Source organism: Salarias fasciatus, chromosome 6 (genome assembly GCF_902148845.1).
Source record: "Salarias fasciatus chromosome 6, fSalaFa1.1, whole genome shotgun sequence".
Lineage (NCBI taxonomy): Eukaryota > Metazoa > Chordata > Actinopteri > Blenniiformes > Blenniidae > Salarias > Salarias fasciatus.
This window is the reverse complement of record NC_043750.1, coordinates 34741292-34766860: the sequence shown is the minus strand read 5'-3', so window position 1 is coordinate 34766860 and position 25569 is coordinate 34741292. Positions and strand designations below refer to the sequence as shown.

General features: G+C 44.1%; 1 protein-coding gene across 1 annotated transcript; it reads left to right on the top strand.

The window, feature by feature from the left end:
- The first annotated feature begins 792 nt into the window (after positions 1–792).
- Positions 793–24008, top strand: LOC115389851 (scavenger receptor cysteine-rich domain-containing group B protein-like). The gene is made up of 6 exons (XM_030093419.1): positions 793–883; positions 1274–1591; positions 1869–2186; positions 22392–22552; positions 22633–22706; positions 23939–24008. Exons 1-6 carry the CDS (start codon positions 793–795, stop codon positions 24006–24008), a joined length of 1032 nt encoding a protein of 343 aa, XP_029949279.1.
- The last annotated feature ends 1561 nt before the right edge of the window (positions 24009–25569 follow it).

Here is a 25569-nt window from a genome sequence, read left to right as displayed (position 1 = left end):
CAGGGCCATCACCTTTCCAGGCTGTGTGTGGGGGAACAGTTTGTCCAACAGGCATGGACTGCATTCTTTATAATGGCAATAATAGCACTCCCCGATGTGCTGACCCCTGTTATGACTACACTGTACTGAATGATGAATGGCGTTCAACAAATTTAAGTGGAAATGGAGTCCGTTGTGATCGAGATATCAACTGGCAAGGCTGGTATCGCATGTTCCAGGGGCAAACCAGTGCTCGTATCCCAGAGAGGTGTATAGAAACAAACAGGTGTGGGACACATGCTCCTCTGTGGTTAGTTGAACCTCATCCCACACAGTCAGGCGTGATTGTCAATCGCACTGTGTGCAATTCCTGGAACGGCAGTTGCTGCTTTTTTCCAAATCACCAAATCCAAGTAAAATGCTGCTATGGAGGCTACTATGTCTACAAACTTGTAGCACCAAGCACATGTTATCTTGCATATTGTTCAGGTAATGCTCTTACTCACACACGTTTGCACAGTTTAAATTGTTGCATGTATTCACATGTATTCATATGTATTCACTTTGGGTTTTGTTTTGTTTTACCAATAGAGGTGAATGAAACCAATTATTCAACAACACCGCCAGCAGTTACCACAAATTCAGGACTGCACTACACTTCACCAGTTCACATAACCACACCACCTTGTAACGACACAGGAGTTGAGGGAGAAGTGCACCTGGCCAATGGAGGGAACAACTGCTCTGGCAGAGTGGAGATCTTCCATGACGGACAGTGGGGGACAGTGTGTGATGATCACTGGGACCTGGACAATGCCGATGTGGTGTGTCGACAGCTGGGCTGTGGAAGGGCCCGATCAGTTTTTCCTGGTGCAGTCTTTGGACCTGGCGGAGGACCCATCTGGTTGGACGACGTCTCTTGTTCTGGAAATGAGCCATCCATATCAGACTGCAGACATTCAGGGTTTGGAGTCCACAACTGTGGTCACCATGAAGATGCCAGTGCTATTTGTGAAGGTAATCATTCATGAATAAATTTTGAATAGATTTCAATTGCTGTTTCTCGATTAAAACATAGGATAAATGCAGTTGTCCACAGAAATTCTGCACAGACTGTTGTTGTCATCTTCTCAGATCACAGAACATTTTCTTTCAGGTCAACCTGACAGCAATGGCACAGCATGGCTGCCATTTCCTCCTGTGAACAGCACAAACATTCCAACCGTCTCAACTGCATCTTTGCTAACCCCTCGACCACCTCTCAACATAACCACACCACCTGGTAATGACACAGGAGTTGAGGGAGAAGTGCACCTGGCCAATGGAGGGAACAACTGCTCTGGCAGAGTGGAGATCTTCCATGACGGACAGTGGGGGACAGTGTGTGATGACTTCTGGGACCTACCGGATGCTGAGGTGGTGTGTCGACAGCTGGGCTGTGGAAGGGCCCGATCAGTTTTTCCTGGTGCAGCCTTTGGACCTGGCGGAGGACCCATCTGGTTGGACGACGTCTCTTGTTCTGGAAATGAGTCATCTATTTCACACTGCAGGCATCCAGGGTTTGGAGTCGATAACTGTGATCATTATGAAGATGCCAGTGTTATATGTGAAGGTAATTATTCACGAAAAGATTTTGAATCGTTTCAAATGTTGTTGCTCACATTAAAATGTAAAATGAACTCAGCTGTCCACAGAAATTCTGCACAGACTGTTGTTGTCATCTTCTCAGATCACAGAACATTTTCTTTCAGGTCAACCTGACAGCAATGGCACAGCATGGCCGCCATTTCCTCCTGTGAACAGCACAAACATTCCAACCGTCTCAACTGCATCTTTGCTAACCCCTCGACCACCTCTCAACATAACCACACCACCTGGTAATGACACAGGAGTTGAGGGAGAAGTGCACCTGGCCAATGGAGGGAACAACTGCTCTGGCAGAGTGGAGATCTTCCATGACGGACAGTGGGGGACAGTGTGTGATGATCACTGGGACCTGGACAATGCCGATGTGGTGTGTCGACAGCTGGGCTGTGGAAGGGCCCGATCAGTTTTTCCTGGTGCAGTCTTTGGACCTGGCGGAGGACCCATCTGGTTGGACGACGTCTCTTGTTCTGGAAATGAGCCATCCATATCAGACTGCAGACATTCAGGGTTTGGAGTCCACAACTGTGGTCACCATGAAGATGCCAGTGCTATTTGTGAAGGTAATCATTCATGAATAAATTTTGAATAGATTTCAATTGCTGTTTCTCGATTAAAACATAGGATAAATGCAGTTGTCCACAGAAATTCTGCACAGACTGTTGTTGTCATCTTCTCAGATCACAGAACATTTTCTTTCAGGTCAACCTGACAGCAATGGCACAGCATGGCCGCCATTTCCTCCTGTGAACAGCACAAACATTCCAACCGTCTCAACTGCATCTTTGCTAACCCCTCGACCACCTCTCAACATAACCACACCACCTGGTAATGACACAGGAGTTGAGGGAGAAGTGCACCTGGCCAATGGAGGGAACAACTGCTCTGGCAGAGTGGAGATCTTCCATGACGGACAGTGGGGGACAGTGTGTGATGACTTCTGGGACCTACCGGATGCTGAGGTGGTGTGTCGACAGCTGGGCTGTGGAAGGGCCCGATCAGTTTTTCCTGGTGCAGCCTTTGGACCTGGCGGAGGACCCATCTGGTTGGACGACGTCTCTTGTTCTGGAAATGAGTCATCTATTTCACACTGCAGGCATACAGGGTTTGGAGTCGATAACTGTGATCATTATGAAGATGCCAGTGTTATATGTGAAGGTAATTATTCATGAAAAGATTTTGAATCGTTTCAAATGTTGCTCACATTAAAATGTAAAATGAACTCAGTTGTCTACAGAAATTCTGCACAGACTGTTGTTGTCATCTTTTCAGATCACAGAACATTTTCTTTCAGGTCAACCTGACAGCATTGGCACAGCATGGCCGCCATTTCCTCCTGTGAACAGCACAAACATTCCAACCGTCTCAACTACATCTTTACTAACCCCTCGACCGCCTCTCAACATAACCACACCACCTGGTAACTACACAGGAGTTGAGGGAGAAGTGCGCCTGGCCAATGGAGGAAACAGCTCCTGCTCTGGCAGAGTGGAGATCTTCCACTTTGGACAGTGGGGGACAGTGTGTGATGATTCCTGGGGCCTGCTCGATGCTGAGGTGGTGTGTCGACAGCTGGGCTGTGGCAGAGCCCTCTCAGCACCAACACAGGCACACTTTGGACAAGGCAGTGAACCCATCTGGTATGATGAAGTTGCATGCATAGGCAATGAAACAAAGCTGTCTGAATGTCAGCACCGAGGGATTGGATCTCACAACTGTGGCCACAGTGAGGATGCTGGTGTCATCTGTGAAGGTAAGTACAGATTTCTGCAATTAGTGAGTATGCTTTTGAGCACCGACTCTGTCTTCCTTTCTTTTCCTGTCAGCGGCTTCACCAGTGAGACTTGCCAATTCTGGGAACCGCTGCTCAGGCAGAGTGGAGATCTTCCATGCTGGACAGTGGGGCAAAGTGTGTGATGATCACTGGGACCTGGACAATGCCAATGTGGTGTGCAGACAGCTGGACTGTGGAAGGGCCCAATCAGCTTTATCTAATGCAGCCTTTGGAGCTGGCGTAGGGCCCATCTGGTTGGACAACATCTATTGTTCTGGAAATGAGCCATCGATATCAGACTGCAGACATTCAGGGTTTGGAGTCCACAACTATGGTCACTGTGAAGATGCCAGTGTTATATGTGAACGTAAGGGTATTTTCATGCTTTAACATGTATCAAGCATTATTATATTTTTATTTTCCAACAATCCTGACATAAATTATATGATCACAGCCTCGTTTCTTTCTTTCTATTTTCTTTTCCTTTAGCTTCGCCCCCACCGTTGGATGCTTTTCATCTTTATTGTCAAGAGAGCAAAATTCAAATACAAGTGCAGGCAAGTCGCCTGGTAGCCTCTGGGTTTGACCCATTCTCTGGACACTTGGCTGATCGCAACTGCACCTGGGTCAGAGAGAGCTATGGCTGGATTTGGTATGAAGTTGATACTCAACCAGAAGCCTGTGGAAATTTAATGAAGGTAATTGTTCTTTCTTTAACTAACTTACGCGTGTGTCCTGCTACAGCATCCCTGACTAGTTTGAAACCATATTATGAGTGATGATGCCTGTTTGTAAACTGCTTGTCCGTCTAAAGAGAGGATAGCATTAGAATAGAATAGAATAGAATAGAATAGAATAGAATAGAATAGAGTTTATTTATCTCCGTAGAACACAGCAGGGTGCAAAAAGGTGGTGAAATGTGCAAATAAAGAATAATAAGTAACAGTGCAAATCTTAACAAGAATAATAGAAATCTAAAGCAAGAAAAGACCAAAATTTATATACAACAGAAATCTTAAAATACAACAGGAACTATAATATATACAAATATGCACAAATTTGTTTTAGTGCAGTAGAAAGAGAGGTTTATAAAGTGTCCATGATTTCTTAGGGGGGTTATGAAGCGACAATGCTTGCAGTGTTATTGCACATATTCTACACGGTAGAGTTGTGCAGTGTGACAACGATGGGGATGAAGGACCTGCAGCGCTCTTTCCTGCACTGAGGGTTCTCAGTCGGCCACTGAAGGAGCTGCTGATCTACTCTACCATCTGGTAAAGTGGGTGACAGCTGATGTCCATAATGGATGTGACCTTGGCCAACATCCTCCTTTCACCGACATCCTCCACAGGGTCCAGTGGTGGATAGCAGAGGCTACCACAGAGTCATAAAGGTCCTGAGCACAGGTCTTGTCACTCTGAAGGACCTCAGTCTTCGGAGGCAATTCTGGTCCTTCTTCTACAGAGCGTTGGTGTTGTGGGACCAGTCCAGTTTATTGTTGAGGTGAACATTCAGGTATTTGAAGCTATCCACTGTTGCAATGTCCTCCCCTGGATGTTCACCGGCGGGTGTGGTAATGTCCTCCTCCTGAAGGCGATCACCAGCTTCTTCGTCTTACTGGTGTTCAAGCACAGGTGGTTGTCCTCACACCAGTCCACAAAGTCAATGATGACCGACCGGTACTCCAGCTTGTTCATTCCCTGTAGGCAAACTGCAGCAGGTCCAGTGAGGAGCTCAACACAGAGCGGACTTGGGCAAGAAGGAACCTCTCCATGGTCTTAAGGTGGAGGTCTGTCGTGAGCCAGTTCCTTGGCTTGCGCTGTTTTGGGAACCGGGACCTGTCGGGTTCAAAGACACTTCAAATATTAAATAATCCAAACAGTGAACACACGGAGACAAGAATTGAGTTTTAAGCTTTCGCAAGAGGAGAGAGAGTCAGAGGGGTTGGCTCTGCTCAGCAGCGGACTGCCCTGCAGACTCTTGCGATCACATCAATCTCCCATGTGCACTCTCGTACACACTCTCTCTCACTTCTCCCCAGATGTTTCCAGCTTTTATTGAGAATGAATCAGGTCACACAAGAGTAGGCGTAGTCCTCAAAGGGCTCACATGTTGTTTGGGTAAGATGCGCGTCACTTCTGCAATCTTATCCTGTTCTAACACATCAACTTCTTGGAGCATACGCGTCACGTGATAAGCTTATAGTTATCACGGAGGAACTGCTGCAGGCGCTTCAGAACATCCAGTTTCTGACATGGATGTAGGCGCTTTCTGCACAGTTGCAAAACACATGATTAACAGTTCAGCATTTTCAACATTTTGCAAGCAAGTTAAGCAAATACTTTACAGGACCACACAAGAGGTCTTCCACGGGACAGGGAAACTTCTCCAGGCTGAGGCTCAGGTTGAAGAGGTTGCAGAGAACATGGCAGAGCTGGTTCGCACAGGTCCTCAGCAGCCTGAGACTGATGTGGGGGTGGGGCAAGAGTGGTCAGGTGAAACTGGCTGCTCCTTACGGAATGCTTCAGCATCGAAGGATGCAGAGGACAAATTTTGTTGTACATTCACTGTACAATGACCAATAAAGCACCTTATTCTTATCCTTATCCTTATCCTGGCTGTGGCCGAGGCAGGTGGGAGGTATCTCCTGGGCTGGAGACGTGTGAAGTGTGGGAAGCAGGGAGGCGGGCAAAAGGGGTGGGGGGAGAATCAAATCTGTTGCGCACAGATTCACACAGGTCTCCTTCGCTCCTTGATTGGGTATTGTCGGAGCAGACCAGGTTGTGATCAGAGTGTCCCAGTGAAGGGAGGGGGGCCGAGGTGTAAGCATCTGGCATATTAACACGAAGAAGGTCCAGCGTCTTCTTGTCTCTTGTGTGGCATGTGACATACCGCATGAATGTCGGAAGAGAGGCGGAGAAACATGGCTGAAGTCTCCGCTGATCAGCATCAGGGCCCGGGGATGGCGGGTCTGGATCTGGCTGACGGTGCTGATGGTACTGTGGAGCTGCTGTGGACTAAAGGAAATTTAGTTGAGACTCTCAATCCAATGTGAAGTTTTATCTGGTCTCTCATTCATCTGATGTGGAGAAAATCACCACTGCTGTTTATGGATGTCTGGGAACATAATCAATAATCATCAAGTTATAATCCAGTATTTGTTAGACTTGAGACTGTCATCTCTGCAATTTTATATATTTTTTTAATTTATTTATCTTCTTGGAGGAATTGGGAAAAGACATCCACATATGCTTTAGTTACTGTGTCTTTCTCATCTGATATAACCATTCACCTTATTGATCACTTAATCATCTGTCTTTCAGACCAACCTCACACATGTGACATACATCAACAATATATTCATCTACTCAGCACAAAACTCATCCTTCAGTGTTCCACATCGAGTTCCCATCTCCTGCTCGTATCCTCTGCATACAGACAGCACCCTTGATGTGGCTGTCAGGCCAGTCCTGGAGTAAGAAAACCTTTATTGAGCCTTCACTCACATAATTTACTATTCGTCAGTAACATCTATAAATGTTAAGATATTTTTGCTCCTGTGACTATGGTTTTGATTGATTGATTGATTGATTTTTTACAATATGCTGTTTACTTGGTGACCTTCAGGATGTGATGACTTGGTAGTCAAAATGCATTCTGTCTTCTTTTCCTTTGGAATATTGATACAACTACAGTAATGAATCACTTTAAATACATTATTTTCGAGCTACATTTGTTAAAACAGCTTATTTCCTTTGACAGGGAGGAAGGTGGCATTTCTGGTTTGGGCAGCCAACCGAGATCCGTGATGTCTCTGTACAGCAGCCCCTCCTTCAATGACACTTACCCACCAGGGTCAGTGACCCTCCCAGTGGGCTCCCCATTGTATGTGGGGGTCTCTGTGGAGGACAAGGGTCCAGACTTTCCTGTTGTTCTGGAGGACTGCTTCACAAGTCACTCTCTAAGCCCTCAATCTCCTGTGAAATACCCTTTAATCCAGAACAGGTACGTGCACCTCCTCAGCCTCAGCAGAAACCTTGTGGGATCCAGTAACATGTAATGACCCTGATGATCTCCTCCATCTTTTCTGCAAGGTGTCCTGTTGACCCTCGGCAGGTGCAGGTGATTGAGAATGGCAGATCAACTCGGGCTCGTTTCTCTGCTCTGTTTTTCCTCCCAAATGGAAAACACAGAGCCGTGTATCTTCACTGCAACCTCTCCCTCTGTGACAGGAGGAAGTACAGCTGCTTCACTGTGAGTCACATCAGAATCTGTTCATCCGTCTGACCGACTGATCAACAAATAGATTAACTTCTTTTTTTCCAATTGACCCTTATATTCTCATCCATAATAATCATTCTCTCTCTCCTCCTCCCCTAAAACCTCTGTACCTTGTAGTCTTGCAGAAGGAGAGCAAGTCGTTCTGTTTTCAGCTCTGCTTCAGTGACTCCCATCTCTGTTGGGCCAATCACTTGTAAGTTTTACTATCAATCTCACTTGAAGACGAATGTGTCCTCACAGAGACTAATGTTTGAATTCATAACACTTCTTTCTTTTTTTTTTCTTTTAATCTGCAGGGGCTGATTAAGTGGCATGACCTCCATGAAAAACAATACCAAACCCAACTCTGGCCTTTGTGTTATTGTTTTTTTATTAATCATCCCAAATTGAATGTTTTCACTGTGTATACTGAAATCTTGCAAGCTGTTATATTTTCTGTCATTTCCAAAAATGTGCAATGTAAAAAAAAAAAAAAAAAAAAAAACAAACCTTACGTTGTAATAAAATAGTTTTCTTCGCATCTCCTTTTTTCTTTTCATACGAGAGTGTGATCACAATATGTATTATTTTTTTAAGGGGCTGTATCATGCAAAATTCACTTTTTGTATGTTTTAAACTTGTTATATAGTTATGTACTCACCAAAAACATCCCCAAAGGGTTTTATTCCTCCGTGCCTGTGTGTTTGAGCTTTCCTCATTGTTGTGCTGCTCAGAGAGGCAGCCCCTCCCATACCCATGAAAACGATCTGTTTCCCACACTGACATCACACTGAGAAGACGGCTCCCCTGAGCCCCCCTCCTGCAGGCCCTCGGCAATCAGCGTTGCTGCTTTTTGTATCTCCGATTATGGATATAAACTTTAACCATCGTCTGAAAGCAACAATCAAGCAAGAGCAAGAGTCTGAAGAGTCTGCTCTTGGTGAGTTTCTAACAGGAAAAGATGTTTTCGCGTGTCTTTGCGTGTGGAGAAGCTAGAGCTAAAGCGCTAAAGCTAGCCAGCGTATTTGTTTTGAAGCGCTGATTGGTTGAAGTAGCTGTCAGTCAAAGTCCACAGGGGGAGAGGCGGGATTTTCAGTGAAACAGAGCGTTTTCTCTTCCGGGTTTCAGAATTAGCTCCAGAAAATATTTTATTTCACACAAAATGACTTTTTCTTAAAAGTCAAAAATAAATAAACTATTACCATGTTAATGCCATTTCTAGGGTTTGGACTAGCTAAAAAAGCATGATACAGCCCCTTTAAGTTTTCTAGAGTACTTGAGTGTCCAAACAGAGCAGTTTCAGGCTCAGGTGTTACACTGACATTAAAAACCTAGGAAAAAAGTTTTGCAGTTTCAGGCAAGACCAACAGAGAAGTACGAGAGTACCTTCTGAGGTGTTACATTGATTGCATATTGGAGAGAGGTCAGGGAAATTTTTGTCATTTCGTCTTAGAGTAGTGTAATCTGTTGTATTTTATACTGAATCAGTTGGAGTCTTGCATTCATTGAGTAAGGCTTCATGGCGGGGGGGGGGGGGGGGGGGGGGGGGGGCTCAGCCCCAAGAGATGAACAGGGTGTGATCTAACAGTGCACGAGCGCAAAACTCCACAAACAACTAACAAAGGCTGTGAAATCCATTACTATTTCATTGTTTTAATACAGTACAACCACAGGTAAAGGTTTGCAGAGTAACAGTGTGTTTACAGCTTCAGCTCTCAAACTGGAGTCCCTTTACTCCAAGTAGTTAGCGATCCAGATCATGGAGGTCTGTGAAAAAAATGTCAAATAAACTGAAAATAAATTAATAAACATGCTGTATCAGTTATATAAAAAAAAAGCTGTAATATGTGAGGCGTGAGCGGTATTTATTTTTAACATAGTTCATAGTGGAGAATACCTGCTCACATAGCTACGTATATGGATTTGAAGATCGACCGGACTCCAAATGCATATTCTGTGAGTGTGACGCATATTTTGAGTGACGAAAAATAACAAAATACAATTTTATTTTTAACATTTCAAGATCACAATAATCATCCAATTTAGAACTACAATTTTAAAAAAGAACTAACACAAATAAAATACACGTCAATAAATACTTTGTAGTGTCTGCTGAGAGGCGGAATTCCTCACATTAGAAGGGGTGGGGTTTGGTGACGTGAGGAGGTGTGGTGCAGAAATGAGCGGGCAATGAGGTCTCCTGTCACGACAGCTGTCACTTCCGTGCTGGGCTAATAAGCGTCACTCAACTCTTCTCCCTCGTCCGTCTCCTGTCTCCTGTGTTTCAGCGTGATGTTGGAGATCCATCAAAGACACTATCAAGAGTCTTGATAGTGTCTTGATTCAAGACACTGAAAACGAGCTATTAGGATTTTTACAAGTGGTCTTCATTTTCATAAGAACAGTTTTTTCATTTTAACTGTGACCTGGCTTTCACTTCAATCAACTCCATCTGTAAGATAGAAAATTAAGAAATCTACTTCCATAAAGGGCGAATATGTTTGATTTTGTTTTTGTTTAATTTTTCTAATCAGCAAACAGTGTGAATTTTGACATGAATTTTTCATTTCATTTTAGTTTTAGTCACTCACCAAAGACTTGATTTAGTTAAAGTCACATTTTAGTTTTTTAGTTTTGTTTTGGTTAAAATTTAGTCTATGGAAATTAGTTTTAGTTTTAGTCTCAATTTTAGTCTTGATGAAATTTGACAGTTTTGTTGTACTGTAGTATATTAGATAGATAGATAGATAGATAGATAGATAGATAGATAGATAGATAGATAGATAGATAACTTTATTGTTCCAGTGGGAAATTTGTCTTGGGCAAAGTGCTACATCAACATACACATACATATAAAAACAACACAACATAAAACTACAGTAGCAGAAGTACAAAAGGATATTTGTCACGGTTGTAAAAACTCCACTGTAAGCATATCTTTAATTATGTTTAGATATTTAAATGTAGAATGTATCATATAACTCTTGTATGAATATCAAAGGCTTGTTAGAAAAAAATTAAATACATGTACTTCTTCAGATTCTTTCTGTAAATTCTTACAACAAATGACAACCTGCAAGAAAAAGCTCCAATCATAACGACCAGCAGATGGCAGTAATGCAACCAATGGGATGCAAGCTGCTGCAAAACATCACAGAAGAAGAAGAAGAGAAGCACAACAACAAACACAGCAGAGTGACAGTGCTGCGTCTCCGTATCAGAGACAGAACGGAGCTGGACTGGAGCCGGTGAGCCTGGCGTGGGGATGATTGTAACCCAGCTTGTCCGGCGGCCAGCCTCAGCTTTATCGTCACATTTTTACTCGTCAGTTCATAATGTCCAGAGATTTTGTTTTAGTTTTTGTTGTTCTTACTTAATAAATTTACGTTCTTGTCACAAATTAGTCACGGAATAAATGGTCGTCAACGAATACTTTTCGTTTAAGTTTTCGTTGACAAAATTAACACTGCCAGCAAAGGCTCCTGATTCAAAAGGATAAAATTGGTCAACCGTCTTCTTGAAATACAAGGAAGTTACTCTGGGAAAAAAAAAATCTTCTTCCTGGTTTGAGTTTTGTAAGATCTGAACTTTGTGTTCTCAGTAATCTGTCTATGAGATTGGACTTAGTTTAAAATTCTGTGGACCAACATGAAGAGGAGTGAAATTATAACTGAGTGCAGAGCCAGCTGGAAAAGCTGGAGATATTAAATCCGCTCTGGTCTGGAAGCAGTTTGGGTTTCTCCAGGAGAGCTGGAGGAAGTAAAGGGGATGAATGTGTGGACTTCTTTGGAATCAAATCAAATTTTATTTCTATATTGCTTACAAAAAACCAAAAGGTACCTGAAAACAGAACAGGAAAATGGTATAAAACTCCAAATCGGAGGAAGTTTTTTCTACTTGTTTTGAGTGAGAATATCTAATTTTACTTGATTTAAGATAAATTTACTTAAATTTTATATTTGATCAAGATAAAAAGGCTTGATTTAAGAGAAAATTCTCTGAAATCAAGAAATTTTTTTGATTGTTCTATTGGCAGATTTTTTTTCTTAAATTAAGAAATTTTTACTTGAAATTAGTAAAACAAATCTGCCAATAGAACAAGCAAAAGATTTTCTTGATTTCAGAGAATTTCCTCTTAAATCAAGCCTTTTTATCTTGATCAAATATAAAATGTAAGTAAATTTATCTTAAATCAAGTAAAATTAGACATTCTCACTCAAAACAAGTTGAAAAAACTTGCTCAGATTTGGAGTTTTAGCAGTATAAAACATAAAACACAGGCTTTTGGTTGTGGAAGGTGCCATAGTGCTGTCGTTTTCCGGAAGAGCATAGACTAGTACAGACGAAAATAAGTGTAAACTCGAAAAACAAGACCGCCCTAGTCAGAATGAATGGCCTCTCTGGGTCTTCAGCTTCAATTTAAAAAGGTTCTCTGGACTGAAAAAAACCCCACCCTGAAAGCGAGCCGAGGTGCAAGTCAGTCCAGTTACTGTGGAACCGTGGACTGATGGGGTGGGGGTGGTGGGGGGTTTAGGATGGGGTGCATGGCAGAACAGATGGATAATAGCTTCAGGACATGACGTTTTAAAGACAGTAAACAAACCCAGAGATGATTATTATTGAAATACCTTTTCTTATTCTCAGTCAAATATTTACAGCCGCAAAGGCTTTATGTTGTTTTACTATTCGATTGTGCACATGTGAGTTGTCATCTAAGATAAGATAAATAGCCACTGAAGTTTTATCTGTGAGGTGTTTGCTCATTCTTTAATCTAATGGGCTGGATTTATTATGAGACTCCTTAAAAGTTCAACCTCATCCTCAGACAAAAAAAAACAAACAAAAAACAAAAAAACACCATTAACTTTCATAACAGCTTTCAACCAATTTCTCTGAACCTTAAATAATTATCTAAGACCAAAATTTTACAACTGGTCAAAAACCAAAAATGTGTGGTGTTTTTGGACAGTACAGCATCATTTATGTCACGTTTGAGGAAGGGAGGTAGGCAGGGAGTAGGACCCAAGATGCCAGGCACTGCCGGAGTAGTGTGTATAATTCATTTTATTGTCCATAATAGGGAAACAAAAAACCAAAATGTCCACAAAAACCAAGTGAGGAGTGCACCATGGACTCAGGTGCCAAATCCCAAACTCCGAGCTGCTACAGCAGAGGGCAGGGAAACAGTAATTTCCAGACTGTTACGCAGGAGCTCAGCATGCAGCTCTCACTGTTGCACTGACTGAACAGTCACACACAGCATGGACTGACAAAGCATCAAGACAAGACGATCCGACAACTGGAACACAGACAGACAGCCCTTTATAAGCCCAGAGCACCAGGTGGCATCAATGACTAATCTTGGGCAGGTGAACGACCTCAGGGCAGGGAACAGCAATCAGACATGAGGAGAGGCCACAGAGCCTGAAAAGAGAAACAACATCAGAAACATCACAAACACAGACAGGACAAAACATGAAGGATGACGATTCAGACACAAGTTAATTCACGCTGCTTCACAAGGAAATGAAAGAAATGCATTGAAACAAGAATGATTTTTCTGAATATGAAACACTTAATGAACCAGTTCCTGAAGACCTCAGGGCTCTGGATGTTTCACATTTGACGATTAAATCTGAGATGTATCTGGGCCCGAGACTATTCAAAGGTTGAAAGACATGCAAACAAAGCATCACGATTGTTCTTTTTAAATGAGTAGTAAATGGTAAAAGATATAACACAAAATACATTAAGCCAAATGTATATGAGAATATAGTCAAAACAATAACTATTGATTGATCTACACACTTTTGTAATTTGGACCTGGATGCACTGATCAACCTGTGGTACTTGGCATGCCACAAGCATAGTGGCAGGTCGATTGTATACTCAACTGTACCAACTATGTAAAAAAATGTACAGTTGGAATACTGAGACATCATATAGCCATTAAAAAAATGTCTTTAAAAATATGGCATGAACTCATTTGACTGTTCAAGTTTAGTGAATGTATTCATGAGACCCTTCCTTTGCCTCTCCACAGGAACCGAGACCACAGGCTGTGATTCATGTCATGCTGAGGCCTTCTGCCTGGATCAAAAACAACGAGGTGACACTTTCTTGGACCATGCTCCTCCTTACATTTGTTTGTGTAAGGATGACTTTGTAGGTGATGGTCTGACCTGCTATCATGCAAAGCTGTGCAGTTGTTGTAACTTTTGAGTCACATTAATTTAGTATTTGGTGATGTAGTTTAATTGACATGTTGATTCAAAGCTGTATTAATTTCATGATTATTTACAGTTAAAAAACAGAGTTAAAAACAGTTGTAATGGAATTCATGATGCAATTAAGGGACTTAAGGCAAGATTTGGGAAAAACTACACATGCATTTCCAGTTTATTCAATGCTAATGGGCCATGAAGCACTAAAACCCTAAAATAACAGGCCAATCCACGTATCTGTCTGTTGCCTTATACAGGCTGTGTGCCAAATAATTTGTTGCTGTTCGGGGTCCGAATTTCCCGCGCAATCGTGGGGATGTGACGTAAAATTGACGCTGTATGCGCGCTGCGGAACAGGAAGAACAAGGCCGCCGTGGACACGGACTCAGACACTGCTGGGATCAGGGGCAGGCAGTGTTGCCAACTTGGTGACTTTATCGCTAAATCTGGCGACTTTCCAAAGCCTCTGGGCGACTTTTTTTTTGTCAAAAGCGACTAGCGACAAATTTAGCGGCTTTTTCTGGTGCTCTGGAGACGTGACAGGACGTCTCCGCTGTCCTCAACAAGCAGCGGGTGCTGCCGTGAGCCCCTCCCCCGTCCCAAAGCACTCACAGGCAGCCAGTCTCACGCAGTGCTCCCTGCTGCAGTCAGAGCAGAGAGGAGACTATGGCGTCATTTTAGTGCCAAAATTCCGCGCGCAAAAAAATCATAATCGCGCACAGTTAAACCACTCTCTGTGTGCTCGCGATGCCTCTCCGCGCGCGCGTGGTCTCTTTCTGCATGTGCGTGGTCTATTTCTGCACGTACGCGGTCACTTTTTACGCGCGCGACATCACTTTTTGTGCTCGCGCTATCTCTTTCTACACGCGCGGTGACATGTCTGATCTGTCTGCTCGCGCGGTGATGTTGAGTTTTGGCACTCAGGGGGCGGGCTTTGAGTATACGCCACTCAACCCCCCTCTCCTTTGTGATTGGTTGCTCTAAACATCTACTGTCTTCAAATGGGTCTTTTACTTTTGTGACTTATGAAGCTTATCAACATATCACCTGCTCAAAACAAAGAAAAAAAAAAAGCAAAAGTACTTCACTGATCCTGGCATAAAATCAAATGAAATCTGAGAGAGAGGGAAAAAGACAGAAAAAAGGAGAAAAAATTAACTATAAATTTAGGATAGGTATAATTGAATAACAGATATAAACTAAACAACATAATTAAATAGAGTTTAAATATTATTTCAAGACAGATATAATCAAATAACAAATATAGACTAACAGATATGAATTAGATATAATTTACATATAAATCTAAGACACATATACTTAAATAAATATCAGATATACACTAGCAGATACAAATTAAATGTAATTTTTAAAAAAATCTAAGAGAGATTTATAATTCGATGAATAACAGATATACACTAACAGATATAAATCAAATATAATTTACATATACATTTGAGACAGATAGCCTTGATGGCTCCATGAAGACGTTTTTATTCGTTCTTTCTCCTCCCAGGAAACAGCCAGGTCTCCTCCACAGTAATCAAATCACTGTATGGAGGTTATGTTATGTGAATTTTACTCCTCAATTTTCCAATTCTGCCGCCAAACGATGACTACCCGCCCTACTTAACCTCTGATTGGCTCTGACCGGGAGACAGTAGATGTTTAGAGCAACCAATCACAAAGGAGAGGGGGGTTGAGTGGCGTCAACTCAAAGCCCGCCCCCTGAGTGCCAAAACTCAACATCACCGCGCGAGCAGACAGCTCAGACATGTCACCGCGCGTGTAGAAAGAGATAGCGCGCGCACAAAAAGTGATGTCGCGCGCGTAAAAAGTGACCGCGCGCGCAGAAAGAGACCACGCGCGCGCGGAGAGGCATCGCGAGCGCACAGAGAGTGGTTTAACTGTGCGCGATTATGATTTTTTTTGCGCGCGGAATTTTGCCACTAAAATGATGCCATAGCAGACATGGAATGGAATGGCATGCCGAAGCATTATTAATAAAATAATCCAAAGCCAGTGGCAGCAAGAGTGGGAGGAGACAGCAGAGGGAGGACATTGTTTCTGATACAACCATTAGTACGTCCCACAAAGAGAGCATGTATGAAGAGGGCAGAGGACGTCAAACTGGCAAGTCTTAGGCTACGGCACTGTGGATAAGCCAGTGGGTTGGCGTTAGTAGGGAAACATCCTGGTGGGAAATGTGGACACTGTGAATCCTCAGAGTCAGTGAGTCATGTCATAATGAAATGTCCAGTGTACACAGAACAGAGGAAAACATTGTTTATGAATTTGGAAAAGTTGGGACTAAAATTATTTTCACTTGCAACAATACTGGGTGAGGGATTGAGTGAGAGGGAGATTGCACGGGCAGTAGTTCACTTCCTTTTGACAACAGGTCTGTACAGTAGGAATTAGGCCCCAGAAGATGAAACTATAATAGCGCAAATCACCTGTGTGTGGCAGCAATGTACCGAGTTGTGCCTAGTCTGCCGGAAAACAAGAAGAAGAAGAAGTAGCAGGGGCGCCCCCCTTCCCGAAGCTGCACTGCTGTCTCTCATGCATGAAGTGCTGCGTGTGCACACACACACCTGCTCGCACGTGCGCACATTACTCTCTTCCCTCTCTCTTTGTTATTTACTGTACAAACTTTTTTTCCCCCCTGCACTCGCGGTCTACCTGGTGACACGACTGGTTGGGCACCCTTGCTATAGTGTGTAACTTCGGTCGCCCTCTCGCGGAATTCTGCGTTCTTACAACAATAAAGCCGGCGCTTCCACATGATGTACGCGTCAGTCTTTAGAGGACTTTTTTTAGGCTGCCCTTTCTGCTGTATAAAATATCAGTCCCACCATACTCCACTGGATAAGACTTGAAGGGAGTTTTGTGGAATTATGGCCTAATCACTGCTCCCTGTTGTTAGATTTTGAAGGTCAGATGTCACTGTAACTGTGTGTTCAGTATGTTTTTGCATGCTGGATTTTATGATCTCATACTGTTTTACTAAACTAAACTAAACTAAACTAAACTAAACTAAACTAAACTAAACTAAACTAAACTAAATTAAACTAAACCAAACTAAACCAAACTAAATTAAACTATCTAAACTATACCAACTAAATACTAGTTTAAATACTAAACTATTCACACAGCTGCCCTAGGAGCTAGATTGCTGTGGGAAATACGATGCACTGAGCCCTATCCTCTAATGTCTGAATGTTATTCCCTTTAGTCCGTTCATTGCTTTTCACCTGCTGTCCCCCCCTTCGAGGGGGAGTCTTCTCCAGTTTCAGTTGCTGACTCCACTATCACGAGGACCTACGAACAAGCTCCGGCCGGACCGGGAGGACACTCCTGTCGGTCCTGCCCGCGGACTGGCTTCAGTTCTACCTCTGGGATCCGTAGTTCCTGTGCTGGATCGTCCAATGGACTGTACTCAACATAGTCCGAGGCTTTACTTTTTATTGTCTCATGCTAGCTGTTGCCAAAGCTGTCCGTCCCTGGGAGAGGGATCCCTCCATACTGTGGTTCTCCCCAAGATTTCTTCTTTTCCCACTGGGTTTTTGGAGTTTTTTCTTGCCGGGTGTGAGGGTCTAAGGCGGTGGTTGCTTTGTTTTGTCTCGCTACTGTGAATTTGACATATTAATATTATGCTTATTCACTGTTTTTTATTTTTACCAATCAATGTAACATCTTGAAGCCCTCTGAGGCAACTGCTGTTGTGATACTGGGCTGTACAAAAATAAATTGATTGATTGATTGATTGATTACTGGAATTTGAATATTTTTAAAAGTTTGACCTCAGCTAAAGAAAAATTAGTCAAACCATATATTACAGACATGGCACATTAAATTTATTTCAGGGAAACAAAACCAGAAATATTCTCAAAATTGAAGAAACATAACTGCCAGTTGACATTTTTTGCGATTCTTATAAAAATCCTATAAAATTGAACCATCCTCCATTACCTGGAGAAAACCCATGTCTGCACAGAGAAACCAGGCGAGAGCGCTACAGCAGGCCCATGTCCGTTTGGTTGTTGGAAGTATATAATGATCACCCTCACTTGTGCTCTCTTCATGTTTTCCCGCAGCCTTCTGTTCTGAAGGTTCTGCAAGCCGCTGATCTGGAGGGCTTCAGGCATTTGGATAGCATGGAGACTGCGCTGCAGATGAGGCAGCAAGTGTTGGCGTTGCATAACAGCTACAACTTTTTAATGACAGCAATGACGGTAAATGTTTGATACTGGACAGAGAGAAAGTACCAATGACTCTAACCAGTTATAAACTATTTGGATTTATATGCCTGTTATGACTTTAAGGAGATTAACTACCTCCAGCGACTGTGAATTGACAGAAAGCATCTCACTGAAGCTTTTGTCTGTGAGATTGAACTTTGGAAGATACTGGGGAGATTACAGCACTACCATAGTGTTGCACAAGAACCTTGAATCACAAGTGATGAATGGGAACATTTTATATTATGTGTGAGAAACGGCATCAATCCATGTGTTTTTTATAGCCCCCTTCTGCTGATTTTATTGAGCTGGAGTCTCTTGAAGCGAAAGGTGAGATACAACACAGACAGATTGCGTGGGTACATGGGATTGTGAAATTGGTTAAAATTTGCACAGACAGACAGAAGGCCAGTTTATTGCTACCAAAGAAATTAACAGGGGTGAAGCTGGAAGCTGGAAGTTCCCTGAGAAGTCAATCCCATGCACACACAAGGAGAACATGCAAACTCTGCACAACACAGCAGTGTCTCGTCTGTGGGATGAATGTGACCTATCTGACACCAAATCTCAATATTTTAGAAGAAGAGGAACTGAAGCTGACACATAATATTGAAACCTGCTAATATATGTACATATATATATATATATATATATATATATATATATATATATATATATATATATATATATATATATATATACACACACACACACACACATATATGTGTTTATATAAATTAAAAAAAAATTGTGTTCTCGCCACCCCGGCGGTATTGTGTCTGTCTCCTTCAAGCTCGGGTCCTCTACCAGAGGCCTGGGAGCTTGAGGGTTCTGCGCAGGATCTCAGCTGTTCCTAGGATAGTGCTCTTTTGAACAGAGATTTCAGATGTTGTTCCTGGTCTCTGCTGGAGCCATCCTCCCAGCTTGGGGGTTACTGCTCCCAGTGTCCCGATCACTACTGGTATCACTGTTGCCTTCACGCCCCACACTCTCTCTATCTCTTCCCTCAACCCTTGGTATTTCTCCAGCTTCTCCTGCTCCTTTTTCCTGATGTTGCCATCACTTGGGATTGCTACATCTATCACCACAGCTGTCTTCTGCTGTTTATCCACCACAGGTTGATTGGCCATCACCTGCTTGTCAGTCTGGATCTGGAAGTCCCACAGGATCTTGGCTCGATTGTTCTTGACCACCTTCGGAGATGTCTCCCATCTTGACCCTAGGACCTCCAGTCCATACTCGGTACATATGTTCCTGTGCACGATTCCCGCTACCTGGTTGTGCCGTTCCATATATGCCTTGCCTGCCAGCATCTTACACCCTGCTGTGATGTGCTGTACTGTCTCTGGGGCTTCTTTGCGCAGTCTGCACCTGGGGTCTTGTGTGGTGTGGTAGATCCCGGCCTCTATTGATCTTGTGTTAAGGGCCTGTTCTTGTCCATGATTAGTGCCTCTGTGCTGTCCTTCAGTCCAGCCTTTTCCAGCCACTGGTATGTTTTTCGAATGTCAGCCACTTCTTCAATTTGTCGGTGGTACATGCCATGCAGGGCTTTGTCTGTCCATGATAGCTCCTGTGGCTCCTCCTTACTGGGCTTTTGATGTCTGAGGCATTCACTTAGCAGATCATCACTGGGGGCCATCTTCTTGGTATACTCGTGGAGGCTCTTGGTTTCCTCCTGGATAGTGGCTCTGACACTCACTAGTCCTCGGCCTCCCTCTTTTCTCTTGGTGTATAGCCTCAGTATGCTGGACTTAGGGTGGAACCCTCCGTGTATTGTAAGGAGCTTTCTTGTCTTGATATCAGTGGCTTGCATTTCTTCCAGTGGCCAGGATATTATGCCAGCAGGGTATCTGATTACAGGCAGGGCGTAGGTGTTTATGGCCTGGATCTTATTTTTGCCATTCAGCTGACTCTTCGGGACTTGTCTTACTCTCTGTAGGTATTTGGCTGTGGCTGACTTTCGAGCTGCTTCATCATGGTTACCATTTACCTGTGGGATCCCCAGGTACTTGTAGCTGTCCTGCACATCTGTTATGTTCCCTTCAGGCAATTCAACTCCTTCAGTTGTGATCACCTTCCCTCATCTAGATACCATTCGTCCACACTTATCTAGTCCGAATGACATCCCGATGTCATTGCTGTATATCCTGGTGAGGTGAATCAGGGAGTCGATATCACGCTCATTCTTGGCATACAGTTTGATGTCATCCATGTAGAGGAGGTGGCTGACAGTTGTTCCGCTCTTGAACCGGTATCCAAAGCTGCTCTTGGTAATGATCTGGCTGAGGGGGTTCAGGCTTATGCAGAACAGCAGGGGGGACAGGGCATCACCTTGGTATATGCCGCATTTGATGCTCACCTGTGCCACTGGCTTTGAGTTGGCCTCTAGACTTGTCTTCCACAGCCCCATTAAGTTCTGAATGAAGCTCCTTAGAGTCCTGTTGATGTTGTACAGTTTCAGGCATTCCAGTACCCACGTGTGTGGCATTGAGTCATAGGCTTTCTTGTAATCAATCCAGGCAGTGCGCAGGTTGGTGCTGCGGGCCCAGCAGTCTTGGGCGATTGCCCTGTCAACCAGTAGCTGGTGTTTGGCCCCCCTGGTGTTATTGCCAATCCCTTTTTGTGCTTTACTCATGTACTGATCCATGTGCCTACTTATCTTGGCCGCTATGATGCTTGATAGGAGTTTCCATGTGGTGCTGAGGCAGGTTATGGGCCGGTAGTTTGATGGTATTGTTCCCTTCTGGGTGTCCTTCATGATGAGGACTGTCCGACCTTGGGTTAGCCACTCTGGATGGGTCCCTGATATTAGCAGCTGGTTCATTTGTGCTGCAAGGCGTTCATGGAGTGCAGTTAGCTTCTTAAGCCAGTAGGTGTGAATCTTGTCAGGCCCTGGAGCTGTCCAGCTATTCATTTTGCCCACTCTTGCCTGTACATCTGCTGTTGTAATTACTACTGGGTCTTGTTCTGGGAGGTTGCTGTGCTCTGCCTGCAAGCCTGCCCGCCATTGGGCATTGGTGTTGTGTGACACATCTTTCTCCCGGGTACTCTTCCAGTATTGCTCAGTCTCAGCCCTGGGTGGGTCTGCTGTGGTCTTACTACCCTGCCACTGAGAGTAGACCTTAGCTGGATTGTTGGAGAACACCCTGTTTATTCTCCTGGTCTCCACTTCTCTCGTGTATCTCTTTAGGCGGGTAGCTAGGGCTGTGAGTCTTTGCTTAGCAGTCTCCAGTGCCTCAGTTATTGACAGCTTTCTGTATTTCTTGGGCAGTTCTTTCTTGAGATTCACCCCTCTGCTTAGTTCTGTGAGGAAGCTGACTTCTCTCCGTGTTGCCATGACTTTTGCCTCTAGCTTTCTTTTCCATGGAGGTTCTTGGTCACTCCGGCTACTCATGCTGTTCATCTTGTAGCCAAGCATCTCTAGGATGACTGCTGCTGTTGCATATATCAGCTGATTGGTCTCACGGATGGTGTTGGTAGGGATTGTTAGCAGTGCTGTGTTCACATCTTCCAGTAGAGATTCCGATGGTACTCTATCATTACTTAGCCTTGGCAGCCAAGAGGTTGTTGAGTTCCCCCAGGACATCATGATCTTCTCTCTCAGGTCATCTGCTCTCGTGTTCAGATCTGTTATTGGGGCTTGGTACCCAATCTTGTATGACCTGTCGTCCTTGCTCCCCCTTGATGTAGCATCTTGTACCGTGGGTGAGGTGCTGGGTCTTGGTACCCATTGTTGTCGCATCTCATCAATCTCCAACTGTGACAGTAAGTTCCTCTTGCGGATATTCGAGCACTGACTTAGTAGCTGTTTCTTAGTCAGCTTGGATGTTGGGTTTCGAAGTAACCATTGTTCCCATATTCTCTGCATGTATATATACTGTATATATATATATATATATATATATATATATATATATATATATATATATATATATATATATATATATATCATCTACCGTCTTCAGGTGGGTCAGCTGACCCACCTGACGGTAGATGAGCTGACAGTTTTTGCTAACTTAGCCACAGTTAGCTCGGATGGGAATGTTGTGGAGCTCCTCTCCCCAGCAGGGAGGCACTTTGAGTCGGCCTTGGCTGTCACGGTGCCTGGGTGCCTGACTTCCACAGGCCGAGTTGGGGCCGAGTTGGAAAACGGTCCGGAGCTGTACCGAGGCTCCGGAGGTCTCCAAGCCGGCGGAGGAGCGCTGTGCGCGTGGACTCGGCGCGGCTGCTGGAGCTCTCCCGTCAGTGATGCCCTCACTTATCTCACAGACCTGCTCACACCGTACACCTCCACCAGGACCCAGTCAGGCCAACAGCACCGTCTGCTCCCGCCTAGGACATGGCTCAAGACCATAGGGGACAGAGCCTTCGAGGCCGCTGCTCCCTGTCTGTGGAACACTCTTCCAGACCACCTCAGGGCCCCACAGATGGTGGAAGCTTTTAAGAAAGGACTAAAAACTATAGCTGGGCTGTTAACGGCGATAACGTGCTGCGTTATCGCCGTTAACAGCCCAGCTATAGCTATATAGAGAGGGAGAAGGGACAGCCGCGCAGCGGCACCCTTGTTGCTGTGCTGTCGGGGCGGTACCCGGCCAGAAGAAACAGCAGCATACAAGAAGCAGAGGGAGGAGGTGTGTGCCACCCACCTGCACAATCAACCTCAGTCACCGACCAACAAGCCGGCAGAGTCACATCCTGGAGAGGGACGGCTGCCCCCGGCAGCCCCCCTCCATCAGCTGCCACTAGTTCCACCGCCAGGGGCGAGGGGGGTGTGTGTGCACACAGCACCCAGAAGGCAATAGAACAACAATGATGCAGTAAGCTGAGGGAAGGCAGCCCACGCCACCTACACAGCAAACGCTAACCACCGGCCAGGGTCCCAGCTAAAGCCACGTCGAGGAGAGGGAACGGCTGCCCAGCAGCTCCCTCCTCCAACAGCCTCCAAGTGGCACCACCCAACAGCAGCGGGGGACGAGGCTGTTACATGAGGTGGGAGAGCCGTGTGTTTGGCGATGGACGGCTCTCACTGTGGTGTACGCCGCCACCTGCTGTGCCACTCGCCATGCCCTGCTAGCTGCGGCGACACGCCCGTCAGCGCAATAAGCCCAAGCCAACAGCCACGGCGAGCCTCGCACGGCGCGGAGCTCAAGGCGGCTGCACAAGTCAGAAGCACAGTAGCACAACAGCCAGATTGCTGCTTGCTACCTGAAGCTGGGTGAGAACGCCAATGGCGTCCCTGACCCCCAAGTTACTACCGACCACGCCGCCACGGCCCCGGTTGTCATGTAAACAAGCCCGAGGGGAGCAGCCGCTCCCCCCATCACTCATCATGAGGAACTGTAGATTCAGCAACCTTACCGTCTGCCGGAGTTATGACTGAATCTCTCACCACAGGCAACGCGCAGCGCTGCCGAGTCAGGTGAACGGGACCGCAACACATCACAGCCTTTGGAGGGCACTCAGGCAGCTCCGACCTCGAAGGTCACAAGGCTCCCAGCGATGGTGCATCATGATGCCGTATAGGCTCGTCCCGTCAGGTGCACCCGAACTGAACGCGAGATGAAAATTAGGAGACGATTGGTGGGTGGAGCCCTGAACTTATGCAGTTCCTGGGTCACCCAGGGGTCACAAGTGACGATTGTTGGTATACATACTCGAACTACGCATGCGCGAAGGGAACATTCCAGTGCTTTAAGCACCGCCTCTGGCGGTCAGTAGGGATGAAATAGAACCGTAACTTGCCAGGGGCAGGCACAAAGAATGATAAAAGACTGTTTGTATCTACGCAATAGGTTTCATTTCTTTTGTTTCTCCAGGGTCAAGGGCATGATCGCTCAGAAGATGAAGACATGTTCGTCCGTCATGGTCCTGGTTACAAGTGACTGAACATAGGTTTGTCATGACTTTAAACCAAAGAAAAATACTGGCACTAAAGCATTGTAAAAACCTTAATGGTGGTCTTGTAGATGATCAGTGCAGTGAGTCAGACATTTATCTTGGAAAAGATGACATCAGAGGCAATACTGGGCAGTAAATGCAGGTCTATATTAAATAATGATAAGAACATATAAAGAATGTAAAAAAGAATTAATTACATAATAATTAATTGACAAATGCTGACAGCTCCAGTGAAAACATGCTAAAACATTCATCCATTAAATGCTTGCTTTACTGTTTCGAACTCAGAGAAATAACACCAGTTATTTCATGCAGGACACTTGAACTTAAATATGACTAAATGTACAGTTATCTTCATGTAAAACATCTAATAAACAAAGCAAACACAGAAAGAACAGCCAATTCCAGTCATAGCTCTATGACATGAAGTTTTAAAGACAGCAAACAAACCCAGAGATAATTTTTTGAAATACCTTTTCTGATTGTCAGGAAAATACTCACAGCCACAAAAGTTTTATGTTGTTGTACTGTGGGACTGTGCAGATGTGCAGCCTCTTTGAAGTTTAAATAGTGACAGATTAAAAGCACCATGAATTATATTGCTGCAGTTTTGTTTGAGAGCCAGTTCTTCTTGAATGTGATGAGTAACTCAACTGAATTGATGCTGAAAGTGGCTCCATTGTTTATTCCATTAATCTTTAACACAGAAACAGGTCTATAAATTGTCACAGCCAAGCTCTGTGGGGACACAGCACCTGTTTCGTACCTGGGTACAGTGTTGCTGCTGAACGATGGAGGTGTCTGGAGGGCTGTTTTTTGTGGTACTTCTGCATATTTTCACAGGCGGCACTTCAGGTAAACAATCTTATTTCTTTGTCATGTAAGATAAATACCCACTGAAGTTTGATCTTAGAGACTTTTGCTCATTTTTTTTCTTAAACGGACTGAATTTATTAGAAGGCAGAAAAAGTTCACTCCAGACACAGAAAAATACTTAAGAAAAAAAAAAAAAAGCAAACAAAACACTGACATTTTCATGACACTTTTGGACAAATTTTTCTTCAAAGATTATTTAACACTTAAATTTTACAACTGATGAGCCTAACTTGTGTTTTGTTTTTTTTTGTTTTTTTGGGGACAATATGTAACATCATTCAGACACAAGGTAATTCACAGTGATTCACAAGAAAATATAAGAAATACATTAAAACAAAGTGATTAATAAAGATGTGAGAAGCAGAATAAATAAATGAAAATCTTTACTCAGAAGGAGATAATATAATCAGAAAAAAAAAATCAAATTTTTAAAGCAGAATTTTGCAACTTTTTTACCTCAATAAATGTGTTTCACAATCCCTGTGGAGGTAAACAATGACTTGTCACGGTGATTCGCCGGCCCCTTCACTCTCCCCGCGGTCTGTGTCCTGAAAACAGCGCTTGCAATTTCAGAGGAGCGGACCCGACAACATCTCGCAAGAACAAATCTGCTTTACGGCACTCAGAGGGGATTACAAGTATAAAAGCTGTTGTAGTGCGATATCTGTCATTG

Bases quoted from the DNA above. Each gene is read 5' to 3' on its own strand.
- LOC115389851 (XM_030093419.1), top strand. From the start codon at position 793: ATGCCGATGTGGTGTGTCGACAGCTGGGCTGTGGAAGGGCCCGATCAG. The intron at 2,187-22,391 runs GTAATCATTCAT...CTTATCTCACAG, and splicing joins TGCCAGTGCTATTTGTGAAG to ACCTGCTCACACCGTACACC. The intron at 22,553-22,632 runs GTGGAAGCTTTT...CGCCGTTAACAG, and splicing joins ACCTCAGGGCCCCACAGATG to CCCAGCTATAGCTATATAGA.